The 25253-nt window shown below is 45.1% G+C and overlaps 1 protein-coding gene across 1 annotated transcript in view; it reads left to right on the forward strand.

The window, feature by feature from the left end:
* IQCH (IQ motif containing H) overlaps nt 1-25253 on the forward strand; it is a 192313-nt gene that overhangs the window by 139277 nt on the left and 27783 nt on the right. The window contains exon 16 of the mRNA XM_036017373.1: nt 258-544. Coding sequence (XP_035873266.1) covers nt 258-544 — 287 coding nt within the window. The remainder of the gene's footprint in view (nt 1-257; nt 545-25253) is intronic.

Consider the following 25253-nt stretch of genomic DNA (forward strand, 5'->3'; position numbering starts at 1 on the left):
GGCTAAATATTAAAAGCACCATACCTCTAAGACTCAAAACAATCGGGTCAATTGGTTTTAGTATGCCTGTTGTACAGATGAGGGAAGGAAAGGAAGTTTAGAGAATTGAAACTGTTTGCCCAAAGTCTCACAAGACATGGCAGGGACAGACTCTGAGACCCAGTGCATCTGCCAGAGCCTGGCCCCTGCCCTCCTGCTCTAAGTACGCCCAGCGCCTGTGAACCAGTCCTTTCACTGCCCCATGCTTTTCCCTCCAGGAGGTGTGGTGGAAGCTTACCCACCTGCAGAAAGCATCACCAACCTGACAGTGGACATGCTGATAGAGCCCAATGGAGAAATCAGGGTGCTGTCCACAGGGGACCAGTTTCATGCGGAAGGCCCCTTCATCTCCTCTGGTACCACCGTGCCTCAGACCTCCGTGGATCCCCAAGTTCTCGTTTCTTTGTGCCACCGGATTGGAAACGCTTGTAAAATGAGAAATGTGATTGGTTACTTGTCTGTAGACCTGGTGACCTTTATTGATCCAAGAACCATGGAACAGCAGGTAAGTCATTTGATGCCTGCACGTGATATACCAAAATATGGTAGACCCCATACTCACACCCATCAACAGGGCATACGAGGGAGCCTCTAAGATTCACTACTCCCCGGGTGAGCTGACACCCTACATTCAGCACATACACGGTCCATGCCAGTCTGTGTGAAACCAGGCTTTATGTCTGGAAATACAGGACCAGGGTCTTCTCATTCGGGTACAGTTGGAGTTTAAATGACTGTGGCTCATGCCACATGGTTCTGTCACCTCTGTTGCCTGGGCCTTAATTCTCTGCTTGTGTCTTATCGTGAGACGGTTCTATGCTATCTATGAATAGATCCTGTTTTTAAATAGTACAGCAATCCCTAGGAAGGAGTCAGGCGTCCTGGCTTCTGTTCCTTTTCTCAGTAGTTCACCAGCAACTTAGGTTGCCTGTTTTTTCTTCTAAAATATGTTGAGAAATATTTATAAATATAAAAAGATTTAAATAATAATATAATGAATGTCACATGCCCCTACCCAGCTTGCGAAATAAAGTGGTGCCAACAGCACTCCAGTCTGGGCTCCCCTTGCCCCTCCCCGTCGAGTGGCCCTGCCTCCTGCCAGTGGCAGCCACTGTCTTCCATTTGAGACTTGATTCCTTTCGTTATCTTTTCCGCTGTTATGGCACATGGACTACCCAACTGTAATGTGGGTACTTTCACCAACTTCTTATAGACCATAACCTCCTATATATTATTATCCTTTCGTTCACTCATATTTCATCTGCAAGCTCCTTCACGAGCACAGGTGTGGCTCTGGTGTGTGACAGTCTAGACTGTGTTTAAATTCAGCCTGCTTCACAGTACTTGGCTTTTTCCTAATGTTCAGTTCCTTCTCTGTTACTGTTGGGTGACCAGACCTCTATCTAAAGGATGATAAGGCCTCCTGCCCTCCCTCTCCAGCCATCCAATGTCGTAAATACACTCTCATTGCTTTACATTCATTATTCTCAGGTTTACAATTCTCCATTTCTGTCTGTTGATGGTTTCAAAGTGAGAGTTTATGTTTTGGGCAGTTTTCAGCTTGTTCAATAATCAGTTTCTATTTGCCTTCCTGGGCCCTGCATTGGTTTTACTTTCCTTTCCCAGGCCTGCAGGCTGAGAGAGAAAAGGACCAACTGAAAGGCATTCAGACGGAATCTGCCCTGGGAGGAGGGAGGACAGAAACAGTGCCCTCTGGTGGAAGGGAAGTGCTGGGTGGCGGGGAAGCAGGGGGAGGGCAAGCAGGGGAGGCTGCCCTCCCCAAATGTTTGTCCTGAGAAAGAAGGGTTAAACCTGCCATCCTTGGGGTGGTAGGCAGGATGGAACTATGAGGACAGTTAACTTGTGTTTTTTATTTATGCACATTTGGTACGTGATACCACGGGGAAATCCCATAGGGAATGCCATAGGGGAAATGCACAGGGCAATTGGAGGAATCTTCTCCAAACCCTGAGCTGGTCCTGTCCCTGGGAGCACCACGCTCCTGTGGGGTTCTAGAATAAAAATTATACCCTTCACTTGACTGGTCCCTTGTGCCAGTCTTTTCTCACATTAACACTCCCTCTATTTCCCTCTTTTTCAACTGCACTAGCCTCTCTCTGCCTGCCTTAGTCATCATACCATCTCCTGCCTCAGGGCCTTTACACATGCTGCCCCTCTGCCTGAAATGCTCTTGCCTCTTCTTCTTTACCTAGTTAACCCCCTTCCTATCCATCATGTTTTAGCACAAGCCACACCTTCTTCGGGAAGCCTCCCCTTGACAAAGTCAAATTTGCCTGCTTTAGGTTCTCATATCATCAGGGACCTCTCTTCACACCACTTACTGTAGTTACAGTTTTAAACTTATTTACATGGTGATGTGATTAAGCTGTCTCCCCCTGTAGAGTATACGCTCTCTGAGGAGATGCACTCTGTCTCATTTTGCTCCTCACTCAATTCTCAGCACTATCTCTGCCTTGGCACAAAGTAGGTGTTCAGCAAACATTTGTCGAAAGAATGAATGAATGAACAATTATAGGGTATTCTAGCAGATGCTGGATGGCGGTGCCAAGGCTGTTAGGGAAGAGCTCAGGTGTCCATCGAGGGTTGGGACATGCGAACATTAACCCAGGCTTGTCTGATTTCATTATGCTGTGACTTCTTACCTCCTCCTGTTGGTGCTCAAGTATCCGGCCATTTGTGTGACAATTTTTGATAAAACATTGGAGGAAGTTCTCAAGGAGCATGTCAAAGGGTGTTTCTACCTTGGCCAGGGAAGTACATTAGCTCTCTATATAGTATATGTGTATACTGTAATTGCAAAATCACGGGAGTATTTGTCTAGCCATTTTGCAAGTAACGTGCCATCAGAAAGCACCTTAGTCTCTGCTCTAATTGGCAGGTGCTGTGGTGCTAATGAAGAGGCTGGTGTATTATCAACCTCTTATTTTTTTGCCAGTCTAACAGCAAAATGCTGTCTTGTTTTCCTCAGTATTTCTTTGATTATTACTGATGATGAACATCGTTTCATATGTTTGTTGGCCATTTATATATCTTGTCTTAATCATCTTGCTGTGTCTTTTTCCCCTTTTAAATTGGGCTGTAATACAAATGCTGATTTGTAGAAGCTCTTTGTATGTAAGGAACTCTCACCCTCTGACTCTTATACACGTTGCAAATGTCTTCTCCCAGACTGTCATTTGTGGCTTTTCTCCTTTTTTTCCAGCCATGTTTCTCCACCATAAAAGTGTTGTTTCTTTCCTTTGTAACTGAGTCTGTAGTTCTTCCTTTTATAAGATTTTTTGGAAAGGTGGTCCAAGAGCACACCGCTACCTCATTCCCCATCAAATTTCCACCCACGGAACTCAGCATCCATTGCCAAGTTGTCCTGAGTCCGCCACCACTCTGGAAGTGGTCATTTTCTTTTTTTTTTAACTTTTATTGAATTTTGGGGGGTGACATTAGTTAATAAAATTATATAGGTTTCAGGTATACAGTTCTACAATACATCATCTGTATATTGTATTGTGTGTTTGCCACCCAAAATCAAGCCTCCTTCTGTCACCCTCTTCTGCCTCCCTGGCCCCGCCTTTCCCTCTGGTGATCCCGATGCTGTTGTCTCTCTATGGTGTTTTGTGGGGAATTTTGTGGGGTTTTTTTATGCTAAATCTATTCACCTTTTTCCACCCAGACCTCAAAGCCCCCCTTCCCTCTGACTGCTGTCAGTTTGTTCTCTGTATCTGAGTTTGTTTCTATTTCATTTGTTAGTTTATTTTGTTCATTAGATTCCACATATGAGTGAAATCATATAGTATTTGTTTTTCTCTGACTGGCTTATTTCACTGAGCATAATACTCTTCAGATTCATCATACTGTCACAAAAGATAAGATTTCCTTCTTTTAATGGCTGAGTAGTATTCCATTGTGTAAATCAGTGATTTTCAACTGGTGTGCTGCAAGCATTTTTAAAACATGTAATACTGACTGCTTAGTAGTACTATTTAGTCAGTATTCTGTCAGTATTTAGTTTTTTCCCTCCAATTTTCCAGTAAAAAAATGACAACTAATATAACAATAGCCATGTGTTATGAAAAATAAAAGTTATATTTGTTTTTGCTGAATCAGCAAATAATATAACATATTTTTGGTATGTCACTGAATTTAATAATTAGCGTAAGTGTGCCATAAGATGAAAAGGGTTGAAAATGGCTGGTTTCTGGCAATTTTCTATTTCCATCATTCTTTCCATATTTACTCATTGGCAATCTACTGCAAGGGAGAGTTTTTTTCTTCTCCATCTTTCAGTTATGTGTGTGTGCATGTGTGAACATATGTGTGAATCTGCATGCATGGATGGATGTGTGTGTGCTTGTATGCATTTATACCAGTTTGAACTCCAAGTTTCTACTCTCTTTAGTCAATTATATTACACATTTTATTGTCTTGATGTTTAAATTGCCCAGATTTAGCCAGTGGGGGGACCCTTCAGGTTGGCTCTTGTGTACTTGAGAGGTGTTCCCACTACACCTTGAGCTTTGTCTTACTTTCTAGCACAATGAGATGTTTCAGGCTCATCTTACACTTGCCCTGATCCAGACCTAGGACCAACCTAGGAGCCTGGGTCCTTTTGGTGGGAGATGGTGTTAAGATATGAGCTCTGGGTGCTCTCCCTGCTACTGGAGGGTCATTGTTTCTGGTCTCTCCGTGGACAGAGCAAGAAATGTGTGTGTGTGTGTGTGTGTATGATATATATACACATACATAATACACACAAGCATATATATATGCTTCTATAACTATTTCTGTATCTATCATTTTTTTCCTATTTATTTCATCCTTTGCTTTTATTATTCTAGCTGTTACCCAATGCTATAGCTTTAAAATGGTGCCAATCTTAATTTGACAAGCCTGTGTCAGTGTATGTATTTTAAAACCATGCATTCCTGCCCATATCTCTAATTCCAATCTAACACCTCAAGATTCTAGACTTCCCCTTTTCCATGCTTAAAATAAATACCTTCTCCAACAGTTATAAACCTGGGTATCTTTCCTTCAATATACTTACTTATTCACTCACCCATGTGTTTGTTCGGTGTACCCAACCCAGCTCCCAGCCGATCCAGCCGTCGTCTTCTCCTGCACACGGCGCCCACCCCCGTGCCCCAGGTTTGGAGGCCGAGCCCTGGCGTTTTATTTGTGATGCTCTCTATCATGCCAACATTTCAGATAGCTGGCTCTAGCTTTTTTCCTGAAGTACTGTATTACCTTAAGCTCATCACTTTCTTCCTCACCTTCAGGGTTCTCTGTTGTGAAATGAGTAGACCAGCTTATTTGACTTTTGAAGAACCTTCAATTCAAAAATTAGCTATTCCAACAATAGTTTCATAGTACTTGTCTACATTCAACATTTAATGATAGTAAGAATCTACTTTTTAGAACTATCACAAGGAAATAATCACAAAAATTTATGTACACGTATATTAATCACATTATTAAGGACAGTACAAATTTTTAAATAGCCCAAATTCTAATAGTAGAGAATTTGTTAAGCAAGTTAGGACAGATCAATAGAATTCAATGCTATGAATACAGTAAAAATCAATCTTTTAAAGAATATCTAACAGGAAATTGTTTATAAAATAGTGGATCCCTGGCCAGGTGGCTCACTTGGTTGGAACATCATCCCGTACACCAAAAGGTTGTGGGTTCAATCCCTGGTTGAGGCGTGTCTGGGAGGCAACCAGTTGATGCTTCTCTCTCACATCAGTGTTTCTCTCTCTCTCTGTCTCTCTGTCACTCCCTTCCTCCTCTCTCTCTAAAACCAGTAAACATATCCTCAGGTGAGGATTAAAGAAAAAAAGAATAGTGGAAGGGTAAAACACAGATAATAAACAGTATATAAAATATGACAATTTTATAAAAAGAAAAAATATATGCACAGCAAAAAGAAACCAAAGAAATAGGAGATGTTAGGAACTGTTATTTGTGGACTGGAGGACCGAGGGCGTGGTAGGCAGAGTGAGACTGCTCCCAGGCACAAGATGCCCGTGCAAACCCCGAAACCTGCGAATGTCGCCATAAATGGTGACGTATGAGATTAACTTAAGGCTGTTGAGATGAGGACATTATCCTGGATTACCCATGGGGCCAGTGTAGTCACAAGGGTCCTGCTGGCTTTGCAAGTGGAGGCAGCGGCCACAAGCCAGTGCACACAGACAGCTTTGAGAAACTGGAAGAGGCAAGGAGACCGACACTCCTCTAGAGCCTGTGTGGGGAAGGAAGCCCTGCTGACACCTTGATTCTAGTTCCGACACCTGAACTTTTAAGCCTCTAAGTTTATGGCAAGTTGTTACCATGACAGTTATTTTGTGCTTTCTGCATTTGTATTTTCAAAAGTAAGCATGCATTATATCTGTAATCAGGAAAAAAAACTGAGTAGTGAAAATGATAAATGAGTATAGAATGTTATAAATTACAAAGCACTTTCGCGTACATGACCCTACATACAAACATGTCTTGCAGCAGACATGGGAGGCAGAAAGCTGAGGTGACTGCATCCATCTCAAATTCTTGCTCTCCGCCCCAGCTGGGCCCTCTCACTGACCATGCTGGCATGGTGGGAGGGAACCGGGCCCCAAAGACAGGCAGGTAAAACAACAGTGGAGCACTAAGGATGGACCCACAATTAGGAATCGGCTCCAGACAAGAGGGTGGAAAATCCCGCCCAGAGTTGCAGAGATGAGAGCGAGATTCTAGGGTGGCAGAATGGGGGAACGGTCTGGAAACGCAGGGTTTCAATATTGGGATCGTCAGGCAGAACCCAGGGTCAGCTGGGAACCAGAGGAAAAGGGCCAGCCTGGGAAGTGGAGCTGGTCGGAGCAGAGTAGGAAACCACTCCTGGTGGCAGCACACTTGTGTACAAGACTCCCATACCCTGGGGATGGGGCAATTCCGTGCAGATACGTGGAACCACAAGGTCGCCCCGTGTTGGAGAGGTGACTTCCCACATGAAGTGATGGGAGGGGCTCTGCCCCGTGTCACCGTGAGGGGATCCAGTCCTTCAACAAAGAGCAGCACCTCTATTTCCAAACCCAACGTGTCCCGGATGGCAGTACCTAGTGGGTGCCTGGAGGGCCCTAACGCACCTCCCAAAGGCCTCGAGTGCAGTACTTGCCGTGTTCACTGAGCAAGTACTTCCCGAGGGCCTGTCTGCCCCGCGCTAGGTGCTGAGGGAACAGAGATTAGAGCAAACACATCCCCTGTCACCAGGCAGCTCATTTCACACCCTTCACCCAATTCCATCTGATATGCATGCACCCAATTGTTTTGTCCTCTTACTGGCTTGAAGGCATAAGTATCACCTCCATGAGATTTCCAAAGCCTCTAGAAAGCACTAGACTTTGCAATACTTTTTAACTTCGTCATGATGTCTAACACAGTGATGGCCACATGACAGCCAGTTGGTTGATGGACTTCTGAAAATTCTAGAAGATCCAGACCTGTTGAGCTTACTTATTCACTTGCGGGAAATTCTAAAAGAAAGAACAAGTTTTTATTAAGCACCTAGTATGTACAAGCCATCATGGTAGGTGCTAGAGAGGCTGCAAGGATGCAAGAGGGGAGGTGCCTGCCCTTAGGGAGTTCACAATCTATCTGGGGAGACAGACCTAAAAAGTGAATTACAAGAAGTTCAAGTAACAACCACATAGAACGATAAAAAGAGATATCAAAAAGGTGATTGTTAGTTTAACTGCCTTCTGTTTGGATCAATCAAGAAAGGTTTGTACAGAGTAGGTGGAGTTTGAGCTGCAAGGTGATTAGGATTGAAGGAGGGTGAGAAAGAGGGATGAAGATGCTGTGAAGGGCAGTGGTGGAGAAGAACAAATCACACATGGGTACCGCGATGCTCTAAGCCTTGCTGATATCACATCTGACTCATCTCATGTAAACGTGCATTTACATATCGTTCCCCAGCTCCCTTTCTGTATATAAAATTGCTAGGCAAGTATGTTGGCAAACATGATTTCCGTTAAAATTCTCAGACTAAAAACTTCTTTGTTTTAGACACTTTGAACTTTTGAAATAACTATCTCTGCTGAGCACTGATGCTATTACCTTAAAAAAAAAGAAAGGAAGGAAAGGAAAGGAAATCCAATCTTGAAGAAAAGAGTTTAGATGGAAAACAGCAGCAGGCAACCAGCACTGATGGCCCTTCCTGGATACCAAAGATGAGACTTGTTACAAAGTATAAACTGTGAGGAAAGACAAAAATGGAGACCCCCCCGCTGAGTATCACAGAATATCCCGTATATTCTGAAAACTGTTTCTAGGAGTTACCAATACAAATATGTCAGCCTAGAATTGAAAAAAAAGGAGATAGCTGAAAATAGTTTTGCCATGATGGTTAACGGGGTCCGGCCCCAGCCTTTCCACTTGCTGGTTGTGATGCTTCAGACAACCCACTGGGTCTCCCTGAGCCTGGTTTCTTCACTGACAAATGGCGACTGCCTGCCCTCCTTCCCACAGGATGTTCTGAGAGGCTGAGCAGATATCAGGTGCTGTTCTTATTAAATCAAACGGCATAATCACACGGAAAGCTGTCACCGAGCCCTCAGCAGGTTCTCAAACTGTGAATGGAATCTGAATTGAATTAGCATTAGTTTTAAAAGTCAGTGAGCATTTTTATCATCGTAAAGTGATATATAAGCATCAAAAATGAATATGTTTATTTCAGAGTGGAAAACCAATGTCCACAGAAACATCGTCACTCCTCCTCATTCATTGCTGTATCCTCAGCACCCGCCACCATGTCTCGCATATAATAGGCTCACAATAAATATGTATTAAATGAATAAATGAACACTTCTCTCCGAGTCTCCCCTCTAGTACTCGCATCGGCAAGATCTCCCTATCTCTGTTTCCAAGATACACAAGGTATTCCCCAAGGGAGCTCAATGAGATTTACCTTCTCTCTTTAGGGAAGGTATTTTATTTATATATAAGAAAGTTAACAGTGTATATCTAAATTAAAATTTAATAAGCCTTCGGTATAAACAGAAGTGACTATTATTCAGTGTTTTTAATGCTATAATAGGCACATTGTTAATCACAAGTTAATACCTAGTATAGTGAAAATAGATCCCAAAGGGTTTTGAAGCATTAAAGTAAAAGACCTGCCCTTTAAAAGGTCCGCATCTTTGTGTCAATGACACAGGCCTGTAATATATGAGAAATAATGATGATACTGGTGGTGATAATGACTTCTACAATAAATACTAAGGCAAGGATGACAATAAATTTTACAGCGACAATTACAATCTTGTCTCTTATCGCTGACAGTGCAGGTAACTGACAGTGCAGCCAACTTTGCTTATATAAAATATTACCATATGTGACTGTCCTTAAATATTTGATTAACCCCCTATGTTATAAACCTCAGCTTTTAGCAAATTGAACACGACCCTAAACCTCAGCTCTTGGGTGAGCTGTGGCTGGTCCACGTACACAGTAGACCCACCCAGTCCTCTCGCCCAGGACCTCAGATGCCCACTCTCGTCATGGAGACCCTTGCTTCCTTTTGAGTGAAACGCCGGCACTTCTCTCTGCACTGAGACATCTCACAGCGAGCGAATCTGGGCCCTCAGCGGCATCCTGTGCTCTTTGGGAGGTGCCCCAGTTCCACCGGATGCAGGAGGCAGCAGCAGGGGGAAAGGGAAGGTCTCCCTGCTGATGCTAAGAAAGACCAGAAGGTTCTCTACATACATGTATTTACAGCTTGTTCCCTAGTATCACAAACACAAAGCTGAGTGGCCTTTCCTACTTCCAGCTGTCGCCTGTTGTGTGATAAATTTTGCCTTGCAGTAACTCAAGTGTCCATCAATAGACAAGGGAATGAAGAAAACACGGTACATATACACAGTAAAATATTGCTTGGCCGTGAAAAAGAATGAAATCTTACCATTTGCAACAGCACAAATGGCCTGAGAAGGTCTTATACTAAGTAAAATAAGTCAGACCGAGAAAGACAAATACCATATGATTTCACTTATGGGAGGAATCTACAGAACAAACAAAACAGAAACAAGCTCACCCGTAACAGAGAACAAAGAGGTTTGCCAGATGGGAGGGCATTGGGGGACTGGGTGAAAATGGTGAAGGAATTAACAAGCACAAATTGGCAGTTACAAAACAGTCACGGGGATGCAAAGTACAGCACAGGGGAAATACAGTCAATAACAGTGTAATAACTCTGTGTGGTGCCAGGTGGGTGCTACAGTTATTGGGCAGAACACCTTGTAAATGACATAATTGTCTGAACACTATGCTGTACACCTGAAACTAATATAAAATAATATTGAATGTCACCTGTAACTGAGAAATACAACTTAAAAAAGATTAATTATATTTTAAAAGGTAATGTTTAAAGCCTAAAAAAAATTTCACCTTGCAACATTGTCCTTAACGTTCACTTTAACTTGTTTTACCTGTATTATAATATTGGAGAGACAAAGTAAAGGGTAGTTTGCTCCCAGGGGTGTCCAACCCACAGCCTGCAGGCCACGTGTGGCCCAGGATGGCTGTGAATGTGGCCCAACACAAAATCGTAATGTACTTAAAACATTGTGAGGTTTTTTTGTGATTACATGCCACAGTGTATTTAATATGTGGCCCAAGGCAACTCTCCTTCTTCCAGTGTGGCCCAGAGATGCCAAAAGTTTGGATACCCCTGCTAGGCCTTACCTATTTCTTCAAACAGCCCTGCACTGCCCCCCGCCCCTCCTGCCATGCGGCACTGCTGCCTTTCCCATTGGTCATGTCTACAGGGCCCTCTAAGTCAAGCAAATTCACGTGCTTGGTGACTCCCATGTTCAGTAAATGCCCTCTCCTCCTGCCTTCCACAAGCCGTCTTCATTCCTGCAGCCTGCCTGGCCTCTTTCCTGCAGGTACACCACTTCCCACCTTTCATACCACGCCTCACAACCCAGCTCCTCGTGGCGCCTGCCTGAATTGATCCCACCCCAACTGCCTTCATGCCCCAGTGTCTCAGGGCCACGGTATGCCATCAATGGCCAGAGTAACGATTAGTGATAACACTAACAATTTATTGAATTTTTGTCAAGTGCCAGGCACTCTGGTGTATATTTTACATGTAATATCCCTAATCCTCACACTCTGAAACGTGGGTATTATTATCCCTACTTTACAAATGAGGACTGGGCCTAGGGTGGCATGTTCAAGGTCACACAGTCACCAAGTGGCAAATCCAGGGTGCAGACCATGACAGGGTTCAACCCACGCTGGCTGCCGAGCCTGCTCCTCCCCTCACGGCAGATACTCCCCGTGGTGCTGCACTGAACTGACGGCGACACGCTTTGTGAGCCGCTCCCTCCTCCTCGAGGACCATCGCCAGAGAAACTGCATGTTTCTCGTGTAGCGCCTCAATATGCTTGTTGAATTGAGTTGAACAGCTTAAAGCCAGAAAACCCATCTCCTATTTTTTTTTAATATATTCCATCCGTGTGCTCAGCACATAAGGTAATCATTAAATGTTAATGACTAAGCGAAATGGAATAAAATCAGTGTTGTGGTAGCCATTTGTAAGCCTTAAGAGCCGCGGCGAGCAGCCCCATCTGCGGCGCCGCAGCTGGGCGCGCCGGGCTGCCGCGGAGCCAGGCGGTGGGTGCGAGGGGCGGGACGTGGAAAGCAGGCTCCGCGAGAATGGTTCACTCAGTTTTCCTAACCACCTTATACGAGTGGTTACTGCTTTTTCCCTCCATAATAATTTCACAGCAATTAGCCTGCTAGGTGAAAAATCCCAGGCAAAAATAAAAATTAAAATAAAATAAAATAAAATAAAATAATAAATAAAATATAAGATACCCCGACAGTCAGAGGAATTCAGAATAACCACTCGGTACTGGGCCCTGGGTGGAGGCGGTGTGGGCAACGGGCAGGCACTCCCAGCCAGATCGTCCACAGCGTCAGAGAACTGCCACCTAGATTTCTAGTTCGGGCTTTACCTTCCAGAATAAATGCTTTTGTTCTTATCATTAACGAAATCCAGTCTCACATTCCAACACACACACGGACATCAAAATGTGTAGTTGGTGAGGAATAGCGTCTTATGCCGTCAATCCGTTTTCTTTTGCTTTCTTTGCTCATAAGCCCGGCATTTTCTACTTTTTGCCAAAACCTTACTATGTAGCTTTTTAACTTAATTAAATATATAGGCAATTACTGACACCATCTGTCTTCATAGAAAAAGCACAAGAAATGACACAAAAGACTGGAATTCTGAAGGGAATATTTAGCAAACAAAACCTTTCAGCTCTACTATAGCAATATTTATCTTTAGGAGCCTTTATGTTATTTTAAATCTTTTATGTTTGTCAGAAATAAGGAATTTGAGCTATTCTTAAAATGTAGTGGCTTTGGTATGATTTTTTAAAAAGAAAATATCAAGTAATCCATCGCTTTTTCAGTAAAACAAAAACTTAAACACGCCGTTGAACATCTGCTACTAGTACAGTCTAACACAGCACTTAAAATCCTTTAAAATCCCTGCAAACCTTTATAAAGTTACATGAATCTTTTGCATAAATAGAACTGTATACAATTCTTTTAAACATACATTTTGCCTCCTTACACATGAGCTCCAGCGTGCTGCCTGTTGTTTCAAGCCCTTGTAAACACGCGCACGAAATGCTTCCCTTCTTGGGGGAGTCGGTCTTCCCCATCAGGCCAAATTGCTAGTCTGATCTATAGCACCTTCCTACTGAAGTCTGTTTTTCATTTTTTCCAGTTTTCCTTTTGAGACATTTCCACAAATGTCTCAATACATAAATGATATCAAATCTACCCATTAAACTTGATCAATCAAAGCCAGGAACCAACATAAAATCCAAATCCAAACACTAGAACAAAATTCACCTCCCATCAGGAGAACACAGGCAGGGAATACAAAGGAATTGTGGAGAAACAGGTCGCAGTGGCTCCAAGAAGAGAATGGACTTTCCTGATGTTGGCAGTGACCACCGAGGAGGACACCTGGATTCTCCTGAAGCTCTTCCCTGAACTGGAAAAACAGGTTTTGAGGTTTTTGGACCCCACGTGGCAGCAACCAAACACCCCACCTTCCTTAAACAGAAGTGTGCAGGGCAAGAGGATGTCTCTGTGGAGGCAAATACAAAGAAGACACTTCCCAGAGAAATAACTACAAAATTTCCATACATATTAAAGACGTATGGTATACCAAAGGATATGCTCTCTCAGATGTGAGGGGGGATAAAACATAATGTATGTATTTTGAAACTTTTTAAAAAAATATTTTATTTATTTATTTTTAGAGAGGGAAGGGAGGGAGAGAGAGAGAGAGAGAGAGAGAGAAACATCAATGTGTAGTTGCTGCGGGTCATGGCCTGCAACCCAAGCATGTGCCCTGACTGGGAATCGAACCTGCGACACTTTGGTTCGCAGCCCGTGCTCAATCCACTGAGCTATGCCAGCCAGGGCGTATTTTGAAACTTTTTATTCACATGTTGATGAAGAAAATATTGAAGTCATTTCATAATTCTTTTCCATAAATGGCTTGGAACACTCTGCATAAAATGATTATCCAGGACAGGTAGAGCTAGAACTAAGAATTTACACTGACCTGCTATGACTTGCGGGCCTTCTCATGCATTCTCTTGAGGATGAGAAGCAGAGAGGAAAGGAGGATGGAAGAAAGCAAATACCTCCCTTAATGCTGCTTCTTTCATTTGCTAGAAATTGAAGCCGGGGGCAAATGGTATCAGAGGGTGTCGGGCGTGGAAAGCAGCCGCTGGGGTGAAGCTCAGAGGAACGGAGGCCTAACATTGGAGCGCAGCCCAATGGGCAAGCCAACACTCACTCAGATGCAACTGCAGGTGGTTTTCTGCGAGTGGCTGGCTACTGAATTAGAATTTTCCCAGGGCCCTAAAGCTCTCCCATACATTTCCGGAAAGTACCACAGGACTTGTATTGATCACAGAGGAACCTTGGCTTTCTGCCTACGCTGAAAGAAAATATTTCTTTGCCCTTATACAGCTCATATATTATAGGCTCTCAAAGTGCTTTACAAACAAGTGGTGGGGAAGTTGAGTCAGAAAGGTGTTAAGTAAGTTGCCCAAAGTCCCACAGTAAATCACAGGCCTTCCTCAGCTTCAGACCATCTAGTAACTGGTGGAGCTTCCAGGTGTGACTGCCAGCCTCACAATGCTCATTCACATTCCACCAGGCATCTGCGTGCCTCCCCAGGTGAAGAGTAATCTCCAAGATCAAGCCCAGGTGAGAAAGCCTGAACTTCAGAGTCAGACACGCGTGCATCCTAATCGAAGCCCTGCCACTTAGCTATGGAACTTGGGCACGTTTCTGGGTTCTTTGAGCCTCCACTTCCACTTCTGTAAAATGAGGGTGTTACTCTCTACCTCACAAGGCTGTCAGGGAACATAAGAAAATACCAGAGTGTCTTGCACACAATAGGCCCTTAATAGACATTCATTTCCCTTCCCGTTTCCCTCCACAAGTCTCCCACCCAGAGTCTGGCCTCCAGGCAGTCAAATTGGCAGCTTTCTAAATATTGCTGCCATCAAAAAAGAAAGCATGTTGGCTTCATTGGGTGCTGAACGTTTCAAAGGCCAGAGTCCACAGACAACAAGGGCAAAGTCTCGAGAACCAGATTCATCTCTCAGATAACCAACTCCAAAAGGTTCTATTACAGTAAACAGCCCTCTACCTTCAGCCAAGCAGACCGGATTTATTGGATCACCGGATTAACGCCATGAGGAGGAGGAAGTGTCCCTGTGGGGAACGAGGGCTTGGGGGAGGGGATCCTCCAGCCGCAGAAGCCAGGCCTGAGTGCAGGGAGGACCCTGGAACGAGCAACAGGAGGGAAGAAGAAAACTGGACGTGCCCAAGACAAAGCTGTCTGTGCTACGTGCCCACTGAGCAGCCTGGCTGCTTTTCTAGCTGTGGCTGGGTCCAGCCTCACTCAGTCCAGGAGCTGATACAACATGAAAGCCTGTGCTGGGAAGTAGGGGGAAGCATACCGTCTTTTAGAAGTGGGACACCGTGTCCTCAGAGCTCACTGAGTCTTTTTGGCAGGTGCTAATGTATTATCCCTTTCAGCCCATGACTGCTTGCTGGGCCCCGAGTATTAACCCTTGCTGGGCACTGGTGTGCTTTAGTGTAGGTAGCGGGTATTTTTTACCCACATATGGAAATGCTTTCTAAGGTATAGGCTTGAAGAATGACTAGAATAAATTCAGAAGGCAGCCCTGACTGGTGTGGCTCAGTGAATTGGGCATTGTCCCACAAACTGAATGGTCACCAGTTCAGTTCTCAGTCAGGGCACATGCCTGGGTTGGGGGTCAGGTCCCCAGTGTGGGGCGCATGAGAGGCAACCAATTGACATTTCTCTTGTACATCAAAGTTCCTCCCCATCTCTTTCTATCTCCCTTACCTTCTCCCTGAAAGTAAATAAATAAAATCTTAAAAAAAAAGAAATAAAAAATTTTAAATTCAGAGGGCAGTTTGGAAGGCAGTGTATCACAGACTCCTTCATTCAGTCATTATTCACACACTGGAGTAGCACAAACAAGGGGCCATACACATTGTGTGGGCGTCCTTCTGAAAACAGGCCTCCGAAAACCTGGACTGTGTGTGAGCGTGTGTATAACATCTTTACTGAGATACACAAGCCATAAAATTCACCCTTAAGTCTATGCCACCGTGCTTTTCAGTATAGACACAGGATCATACACCATCACCGTATCTAATTTTAGACCATGTCCCTTGCACACAAAGAGGCCTGACCGTGTTAGAAACCATTCCCCACACCCTCTCCCCCTGCCAGGGGAAACCATTTTCTGTCTCCATGGATTTCCCTACTTTGGACATTTCCCCCAAAGAGGGTCACCCAGTATGTGGTCTTCTGTGACTGGCTTCTCTCACCTGACGTGATGTTTTCAAGGTTTATCATGCTGTAGCATGAGTCAATGTTTCGTTCCTTTTGATGGCTGAATAATATTCCATTGTGTGGCTACCACATTTTGTTTACCTGTTGATCAGTTGATGGACATTTGAGTTGCTTCCATTTTATTGACTATTATAATGTTAAGAGAATTTGTGTAAAAGTTTCGTGTGTGCATGTTTTCATTTTTCCTGGTTATATACCTAGCAGTAGAATTGATGGGTTATGTGGTAGTTGAAATTTTAACTTTTTGAGGAACTGTCAAAATCTGTTGTTTTTTTAAGTGGTTGCACCATTGTACAATCTCACTATCAATGTACGAGGATTCCAATTTCTTCATATCTTGTCGACACTCGTTGCTCTTTTTTATTTTGGCCGTCCCTGTGGTTTGAAGGGGCAACTCTCCTGCATGTGTTTTCAAGGGAACACTTTCTGCCCTGTGCGCTTTAACTGGATCCCCCAGCGCAGAGCCACTCTGCACGCTCGCACGAGGTAGGAGCGCCGTGCTGGATACTGTGTGGGACACAGAGGCAAGCAAGAGGAGTCCCTGTTTGGGGTCTGATTCTCCTCTCTAGGAATCTCCAAATGTAAACAAACTTGGCTTGGACTGGAAATCGTGAGCTCTGAGCTCTGGTCAGAACTCTGCTCCTGACCAGGCCTCTCTCCTCCTTGAGCCTCGTGCCCAGAGTGTGAGGGGCCAGACTAGCACAACTCCGAGGCCATAGCTCTGACCCTCCATGTTTCTTGTGTACATGCCCTGCAACACAGGTAGTTCTTCTGAAAAAATACACACACACATACACACTCGCACAGGGTACAGCATAAATAATGTCCCTGAACGTTACCTTACCTTTATTATTACAAAATCATAAGCATGTAACTCTGTAACACAACAATATCACACTCAAGCACACCACATGACATTTTGGGTAAAATGTTCAAATTAAAACTACAAATTATTACACCCATATTATTACCCTACCAACCATACTCAAGCAGGCATCACTTCTGCTGGACCCTGTGTGTATATATACATACACATATGTATATGATATATGTATGTATATGACATATATATACACGTATATATGATTTAACAGCGCTGTTGAGGAAACGGAAGGAAAGGCAAACCCTATGCTGACTCCCGGCACTGACGAGACCGGTGCAGTGCGCCCACCCCCACCAGCTTTGCGCGGCAGTCTTCCACACCCACGAGGTCTAGGCCCAGGAATCATCCCTGAGGGGAACTACAGAACAAGAGCTTTCCACTTGAGAATTCACCAAAAAAAAGCCTTTTAGAGATTATTTGTGGTAACTTTGAAGGATCACTTGTCAACTTAGCAAACATTTGCCGGCCCTGGCACTTACAGTATGAAAATTAAAGAAGGAGAGTAAGTGTCTGCAGCATGGACGGGCTTGTTACACTGAGCTGTTGGGTCACCATGGAAGGGACATGTACAATCACTGGTCCTGAGAACCTGCACTAGGTTATAACGGTTGGGTTTTCATGATTATTGTAGCACAGTGCTTAATGTCAAAATTTTTTAAAAATGGTCTTCCCAAAATTTATAATAAAAAAGTAAAAAAATACTTAAAAAGAAAAAAGTGACTAATTCTGTACATTCAGAATAAAAATAATATCAGGTCATCAATCTTAAGAGTAATCGAGGGAGGATGATAAGTTTATAGAGGAAAGAGGAGAAACTTGGGAAAGGAAGCCAGGAAGGCAAGGGCATATGAAAAGATTTGTGATTGTGGGTTTTTTTGCAACAGTGAAAAACAAATGCAGCTGTTGATGATGGAGGTTTAATGTCAACATTCTCCACTTTGTATCCTCAAATTAATTTTGAACATCATTCCTGCAAATCCTGAAAAAATGTCCCATGTCACAGAGAAACTTCTGGCCCTACAAAGGAATCGGGCTATTAGTGCTGGTAATTCGGTGTCATGGAAACACCGGGCTTTGATCCCAGCGCTTCTGCTAACTGAGGGAAGGGAGCGGGTCAGTTCACCTCCCAGAATCCTCAGTCATAAATGAGGACGTGGGGACGATGCAGGTCAATTTAGGTGTGCAGGACAGCGCTGTTTAAGACCTCTCCCAGCTCTGAGTGTTTTGGTTTGAGAGATTCCTTCACTCTCCATCCTATGAACTGTATTCAATGCACGCTCATGGAATAAACATAACTGCATAAGATTCGTATCATATTTCACTCACATGTCAATTTGGCTGATCTTTTCAAAACATTTATTGTTATTTTGCAGTTTTCTTATTTGGGAGCCAGTAATTTTTTTCAGAATCCAAACATGTTGAAGGCCTTTGAAAATCACGGAGACCCCAGGCACGGCAGCCCACTGGACACTGAGTGCTCAGCGGAGGGGCCTGGGAGTTTTGCTGCCTCCGCCCCAGGAGTCCGAAGGCCCGCTGTAAGGTGGTGTCTAGGGTAGACCGTGCAGAGCGTGGTCGCTCTCTGTTGCTCAGAGACAGCGTTGTGGAGCGGTGATTTAAATCGTGCCCAGAAGGATAAGTAGGATTAGAGGGGAAGGCCTCCAAGATGAATACTGAGAATCTCAACTGTTGACCAGGCCCAGAGGACTGTCCCGTTTGGCAACCACAGTTCTTTGCCTCTCGAGAGACGGGGCCATCCCAGCAGCTGCCACTAGGTGGCAACATGCCAAGAGGCTGCAATCCCCTCTGCCTATTGACTTCTTTACATAATTCCAACAATTCTTAACAAATATCATCATCACATCGATATTTTATTAACTGAAAATTCTTGCAGTGCACTGTGCCACCTCCTTTAAAATGAAGTATCAGGTGCATTATTTACCACATTGGAGAGCTTGATGCTGCCTGGTGATTCAAAGACGAAAGTGAGAAAAGGTATCATCAAGGAAGTATGTTCTCAGGGAAAGCCGGGATTCTGGGGCCTGTTTTTAAACAGCGTCTGAGAAGAGGTCAGTGTGCTCCCAGCCTTTGAAAAGCAGGCAAGGGTGCTGAAGCCAAGAGCCGAGCAGGGGAGTTTTGGGCCTGCCCTGGATTCCGTTTCCAAAGTCACACAGGAAAGAAGACCAAACAGGTCTGCGTGTTTGCCAGACCCCGCAATGCTGGTCTTGTGCAGCGTCTCCTGTAGTCCCTGATCCTCGGAAACAAGGACGGTTAATAGACATGGAAACTGAGGCCCGGGGAGGAGAAGGAAGTTGAGATCAACACGGACAGTGAAGGGCAAGGCCAACTCTCCCCCGAAGCCCAGTGTTCCGCACCCCCACCCCCCCACCCCCGCGAGGCCACTTGCCTCCACCGCAACTCTTACCCTCTGGTATTACCATGTCGGTCCAGCCACCATCGCCTCTCCCCCAGATGCCCGCAGCAGCCCCTAAGTGGCTGGCCTCCCGGTTCCCTCCTTGACCCCTCCTGGTCTCATCTCCTCCACACAACTAGAGTAACCTTTAAAAATAGAAGTTAGATCGCATTAGTTCTCTGCTCAACACTTCCCAACTGGCCTCCACAGTTGTAAGTAGGAAATAAGTCCTCGGCTCTGTTTGCAGCCAAACCAGCGAGGACAGAGGGAGGCTCTGCCCACTCGTGGCCACACAGCCCAGCAAGCAGAGGAGCAGGGCAGGCGGCCTGGCCTCTGCAGCTTCGGCAGGGCTACGGGGACCCATGGGTCAGACTGAGGGCTTGGTCTCACTCTAGAAAAAACAAATAGTCCATTGGTAGACTTCCTGCCACACTGGGACTGTGAATAAAGACATGAACATGGGGAGGAAAGAAGCCCGCACTTCCCAGGCCAAAAAAGAGCGCTGAGGAGGGCGCGCTGTGTGGCACACCACGTGGCACACCCTGCACTCTGACACCGTCTCTGTGAGTGGTGACGTCTCTGTGGGTGGTGATGCATCTCTCGGTTGCCTTTGTTTGAGAATCAGTGCCCTAGAAAATTCTCCACAGGTGAGAAGTGCTCACAATTCCCTGTTTAGCCTCATAGATGCACCTGGAGGCAACTGAGGAAAGGTCCGCCACAACTAGTATCCCCACTGATTAGTCGAGGAAGGTGTGGTCTAAAGAGGTGATGTGCTGAGGATCACAGCTATTTGTCCCAGACCCTGGTACCGAGAACTGGGGCCTTTAGCAAGCCACTTGCCCTTCTGGAGCCTCGTTCTTCCCCTTACCCAAAGAAGGAGGATGAGGAGGGGTCAAGGAGAGAGGAAGAGGAGGAAAGAAAACCTAGAGATGGGTCCACAAAACATCCATAGATTCTTTTATTTTTTCTTGAGAGGGGAACAGAGGGAGAGAGGCAGGGATAGAAACATCCATGTGAGAGAAACAGCCATTGGTTGCCTCTTACAAGCCCCCCACTGGGGGCCCAGCCCACAGCCCAGGCATGTGCCCTGACTGGGAATCCAACTGGTGACCTTTCAGTTCACAGGCCAGTGCTCAACCCACTGAGCCACACCAGCCAGGGCCATCCACAGATTCTTAAAGCTCTGAAATTCTGTAAATCTTCAATGAATGTCATTCGATCTATAAATTAGTCTCTCAGTCCCATAACCTGCCATGATGCCCATAAGAGAAAGTTGGCAAGACCAAACTCTTTGCTATAGAACTTTATTTGCACTTGGAGTAAGTCACAAAATACAGGCCTCAGCACATCTGCCCACATCTGCAAGCTCTGCCACTCATCCATCCTGCCTGTGACAGGAAAGAGGCAGAAGCAGCAGGGGTGCGCAGGCAGCCTCCATCTGTCTGGAACACCTAAGGCCAAAAGGGCTCCATACTAGGCCCCTTGGCCACACCTCCCCATGCAACAGCATGCTATTAGCTTTTCATCCTAAAGCCTGTGGTCCAAACAGGGCCCAGAGCCTGAGAACAGAACAATTCTGGGCAAGTTTGCCTCTGCCGGGCTCTGAAAAAGTGATGAAGCTGCTGTAGTGTCTCGGTTTTGCCTTCTGCCCTGTGTCCTGCCCACACTGTCCCCAGGCATCCCAAGGCAGCTGCAGTGGGCACCGTGTCCAATGCAGAGCCAGTGAGGGCGGCGGAGGGCTGGGCGGCTGCAGCACTGCTCCCCACCTGACCCCTACCGGCCCCGCGCCTGCTGAAGCTGTGACCAATCCAACAGAAATAGAATGTAAACCACGTGTCATTTTTTTCTGCAGCTCGTTTAAAAAGACATGAACATAACGTTAATGTGTAGTATTTTATCAAACATAACCAACATATTATCATTGAATGTGTAACCAGTATAAAGTATTATTTCTGAGATATTTCATTTTTTATCTCCCTCATCTTCAAAATCTGGCACATAGTTTACATTCATAGCACACCCTGGTGTGAACCAGCTTCATTTCAAGTGCTAAGTCACCACAAGTGGCTACCGGTTACCATGTTATGCAGTGGTGATCTGGAGTAGACATGAAGGTCTGTCTGATTGCACTTGTCATAATACTGCTAAAATTAACAATAATCACGTTAACCTTTTGTTAGATACTCGACTAGTCTTTTCCATGCACAGTATTCTTTTTGCAAAGTTGAAGTCGCACTGTCCATGTGACTTTATATCCTCCTCTCGCAGTTTTGTGGTATCTTCTCACGTCATCAAAAGTTACTCACAATAATTACCTTTAGTGACAGTATTGTAGACCATCCTGTCACTTGACAGTGTCATAACCCTCTTAGCCAATACCAAAAGCTGGAGGGCTGCAGTTTTTCAACATCACAAGTAATGCTGAGCTGAGTATTTTTACATTGCTTGTGCTTCTTAAGGCCTTGATGTAAGTCTCTTCGGTATTCTAGCCATGTTTAACAAAATGATTTTTGAATATCACTAATCAATCAAACTATCAACAAGTGATTTATGACTGGGTGCTGAACACCTGGGTTTCCCACCCCATACCCTCGCTCCCCGGCTCTGTAACCCAGGGCAAATCTCTTCGCTTCTCATCCCAGAGTTGCCCCATTTACAAAGTAAACTGATTGTAGTAGGTGATTTTTAAGGGTCTTTCTAGCTCTTAACCTTCCAAGATGTTTTCTCCTCACCCTCACATCTAATCAATTAACCTGTCAAGCTAGTCATTACAAGTCCTGCAAGTCATATCAAAGCCTTCTTCTAAACATTTAAAAATCCATCCACTTCTCTGCATCCCCGCTCACAGGGCCTTTGTACAGGCTGCCCTCATCACTCACTGGACTGTGACAGGCACATCCAGTGCAGAGGGAGGTTGGGCTCTAAGCCACAGGTGGCGAACACAAGCCCCGTGGGCCGAATCCGGCCCTCCACCTTGTTTGGTCTGGCCCAGGACCTCGTTTCTACCCGGCAGCAGCACCGAGCTCCATGCCCCCAGTCAAGGAGTAGTTACATTTATACAGTCCTAAAATTACATTTGGCCCTTTGAAGGCAACTGCGAGGCTGATGTGGCCCCCGGTGAAAATGAGTTTGTCACCCTTGCACTACAGTGAAAGCTGAAGTCCAAGGTCGAGAATAGGACTAATGAGATGCAAGTGAAAGCCTGGGGCTGGCACGGAGGAGATGCTCAATGAATCTGAAACCAGCTTCAGGAGACCCCTGCTCCTGACAGTCGCCCAGAGTTCACAGTGAGGCGTGAGCCTTGCCCTGGCCAGACGCTGGGTGCTGTGGGAAGACAAAGACTCCACAGCTTCCCCAAAGGGGCTGACAGTCTAGAGGGGGAGATAGGAACCCCTGTACACAAAATAAGCATGCCTCAGGCAATGTCTGCAATGGAAAAACCAGATGGAGACAGAACAATTATCTGAGCAATTCAGGCAAGCCTGCTGTTGAGGAAAAGCCTTAAAGAAATGCGTTCTATTTCTTTTGAGAACCAGGGGGCTAAGGCTGCCTGGGAAAGCAAATGTACGTGGCTCCAGAAGACCAGAGCTCTGGCCTGCGCCCTAGAATCTTAGGCAAAACCCCAAAATGCTTTTTTATCTCAGTATCTTCAGTGGTCCAGTGGAGACAGAGTAATACCAATCTTGCCCAAACCTAACCACTTACTAGACTGAGTTGTTTTGAGGTTGGACACCATGATTCTGAATGGGGAGATCAGGTTAACTGGGGCCATCTAATAGCTACAGAGGCCAGTGAAAATGTGTCTAAGATCCTATTTCTCTTAAATGCTCCATAACCACAAGTAACATTTGTATCGAACTTCATTGTGTGATAGGGAATTTTATGTGCATTTATTTTATTTTGTTTTCAAAATCCCATAGGTACCATCATTTGCTCCTTTCACACTTAAGGCTACAGAGATGGAAAGAGCTTAAATAAGTTACTCAAGTTCACACTATTGGAGAGAGCCAGGTGCAAAGACTCCTTGGTTCTCACTCTTTCCCCACGTGGTACTACCTTGTCGTTAAAATCCACACCACCAAGCCATTCATGTCATTAACATAAATATGAATCGGGTTCATTAGAGTCCTGTCCCTGTGGTCAAGGACACTGAAACACCAAGATCGAGGCTCTGAAAGAAATGGCTAACACGGCGAGAATAGCAAGTTCCCTCTCCGATTAAGGAAAAGTGGCCGTCCCCATCTGATTTGCATTTCATGCCATCCAGCAGGAAATATCTAAGTTGACAAATAGGATATTTACAACTGCAACAGATACTTGGCAGTTAGTTTTTAACAATTGTTGCAAATGTAATTTATTTGCTATTATAAAAGGGCATTGCTGTGCGGATATGACTCCTGAAATTAGCTTCAGTTTAGCAAGGGGCCTTGACAGCTTGACCTCTTAATATCCTTATAATGATGCCATTTGCATTCAATGCTTACTGAAGTCACTCACTGCTAGATTTGTTTGAGAGGAGTCCACTCTAGGGCAGATGTATTATGTATTTTAACATACCGAGTTGGCGAGTGGGGCACATGTAGGCCTTCTAAGAGGAAAAAAATGTTTAATCAAGTCTTCGTGAAAATGTGTTCGTTTCCAACTTCCTACAGTGAAAATGCATTACTGCTAATTGCAGCATACTCCAGAAATACCATACTTCATGTTTTCTCCCCAAGACACTTCCATGGCATGGGCTATATTAAACAAGAACATGTTTTGATCCTGTACAACTTTAGCTTTTCATTTGATGGGGAAACTGGTCCAGGGCAAGGGCTGGTTGGGCCAAGATCAATGCTGTCTCCTCCAGCAGAAGCGGGTTCAGATCCCAGCACTACCACTCCCTAGCTTGTGGGCCTGGGCATCTCTCTGCACCTCTGCTTCTTTATCTCTGCCCTGGGGATGTTATTTTTTAGGGTATTATAAATATCTGTGGTGTCTGTAAGGCACCTATCATGCTATAGGTACTTGATACATGGGAGCCAGCCATGTGTGTGTTGCTTTCCGAAGCTCAGATGCCACCTTCTCCACGATGCCACCCTGACTCCAGCAGACAGACTCAGCCTGTCCTTCCTTCCTGCTCCCGTAGTACTTTGTCCCAGCCTTTTATTACAGCTCGCGTCGCCTTGTGTTGTAGTCTACTGGACACGTGTTCCCTTTCTTAATTGCAGAACGTCGTCTGCCACCGTGGACACTCCAGTGACTGACCACTGAGTGGAGGAGGACTCCAGGGTGCTGCCGGACCCAGTGTGGGGGTGGGAGGCAACGGGCAATGCAGGACGGCCTGCCGCAGCGCCGGGGAAAGGTGGCACACGGCCCACTTTTGTCATCTCTGGTGTAGCACAGGGTGTATGCTCAGTGAATATCTGCGGAAGGAATTAAAGGACAGCACTAGTGGAAGCTGATACAATAGTAGCATATAGACGACATATGTCTATTTTCAAAGCCACCTTGTTTTTATTGCATGGTCGTATTCTCCCAGTAATCCTGTGATTCCACTCGGGTGGGTGTCACCACTGTTTCCCAGTCGAGGACATTGTGACATCGTGGGGTAGCGAAGTGACTTTCCTGTGTGCTCATAGTAAAACAGCAGTAGAGCTAAGACCTACATGCCAACCTTAACCTTCCTTTAAGTATCATATTGCAATTTCCCAAGAGGCCAGCATTTCGTTTTCAGAAATCAGGGCAAACTGCCCTTTTCTCATATTTGCCCACTCTCCCCCCTCTGGTTGCTCCCCTCCGCTTCCCCATCCTCTGAAGCTTCTGTCCGGTCCCATTTCTCAGTAGTAACATTGCACTGACCCTCTTAGAAATGGCAAACCACAGGCAGAAAGCTCCGAGTCCACAGAAGCACTTGGCAACTGGGCATCTCCAGCAGATTGCCTTGG

Source organism: Phyllostomus discolor, chromosome 1, assembly GCF_004126475.2.
Source record: "Phyllostomus discolor isolate MPI-MPIP mPhyDis1 chromosome 1, mPhyDis1.pri.v3, whole genome shotgun sequence".
Lineage (NCBI taxonomy): Eukaryota > Metazoa > Chordata > Mammalia > Chiroptera > Phyllostomidae > Phyllostomus > Phyllostomus discolor.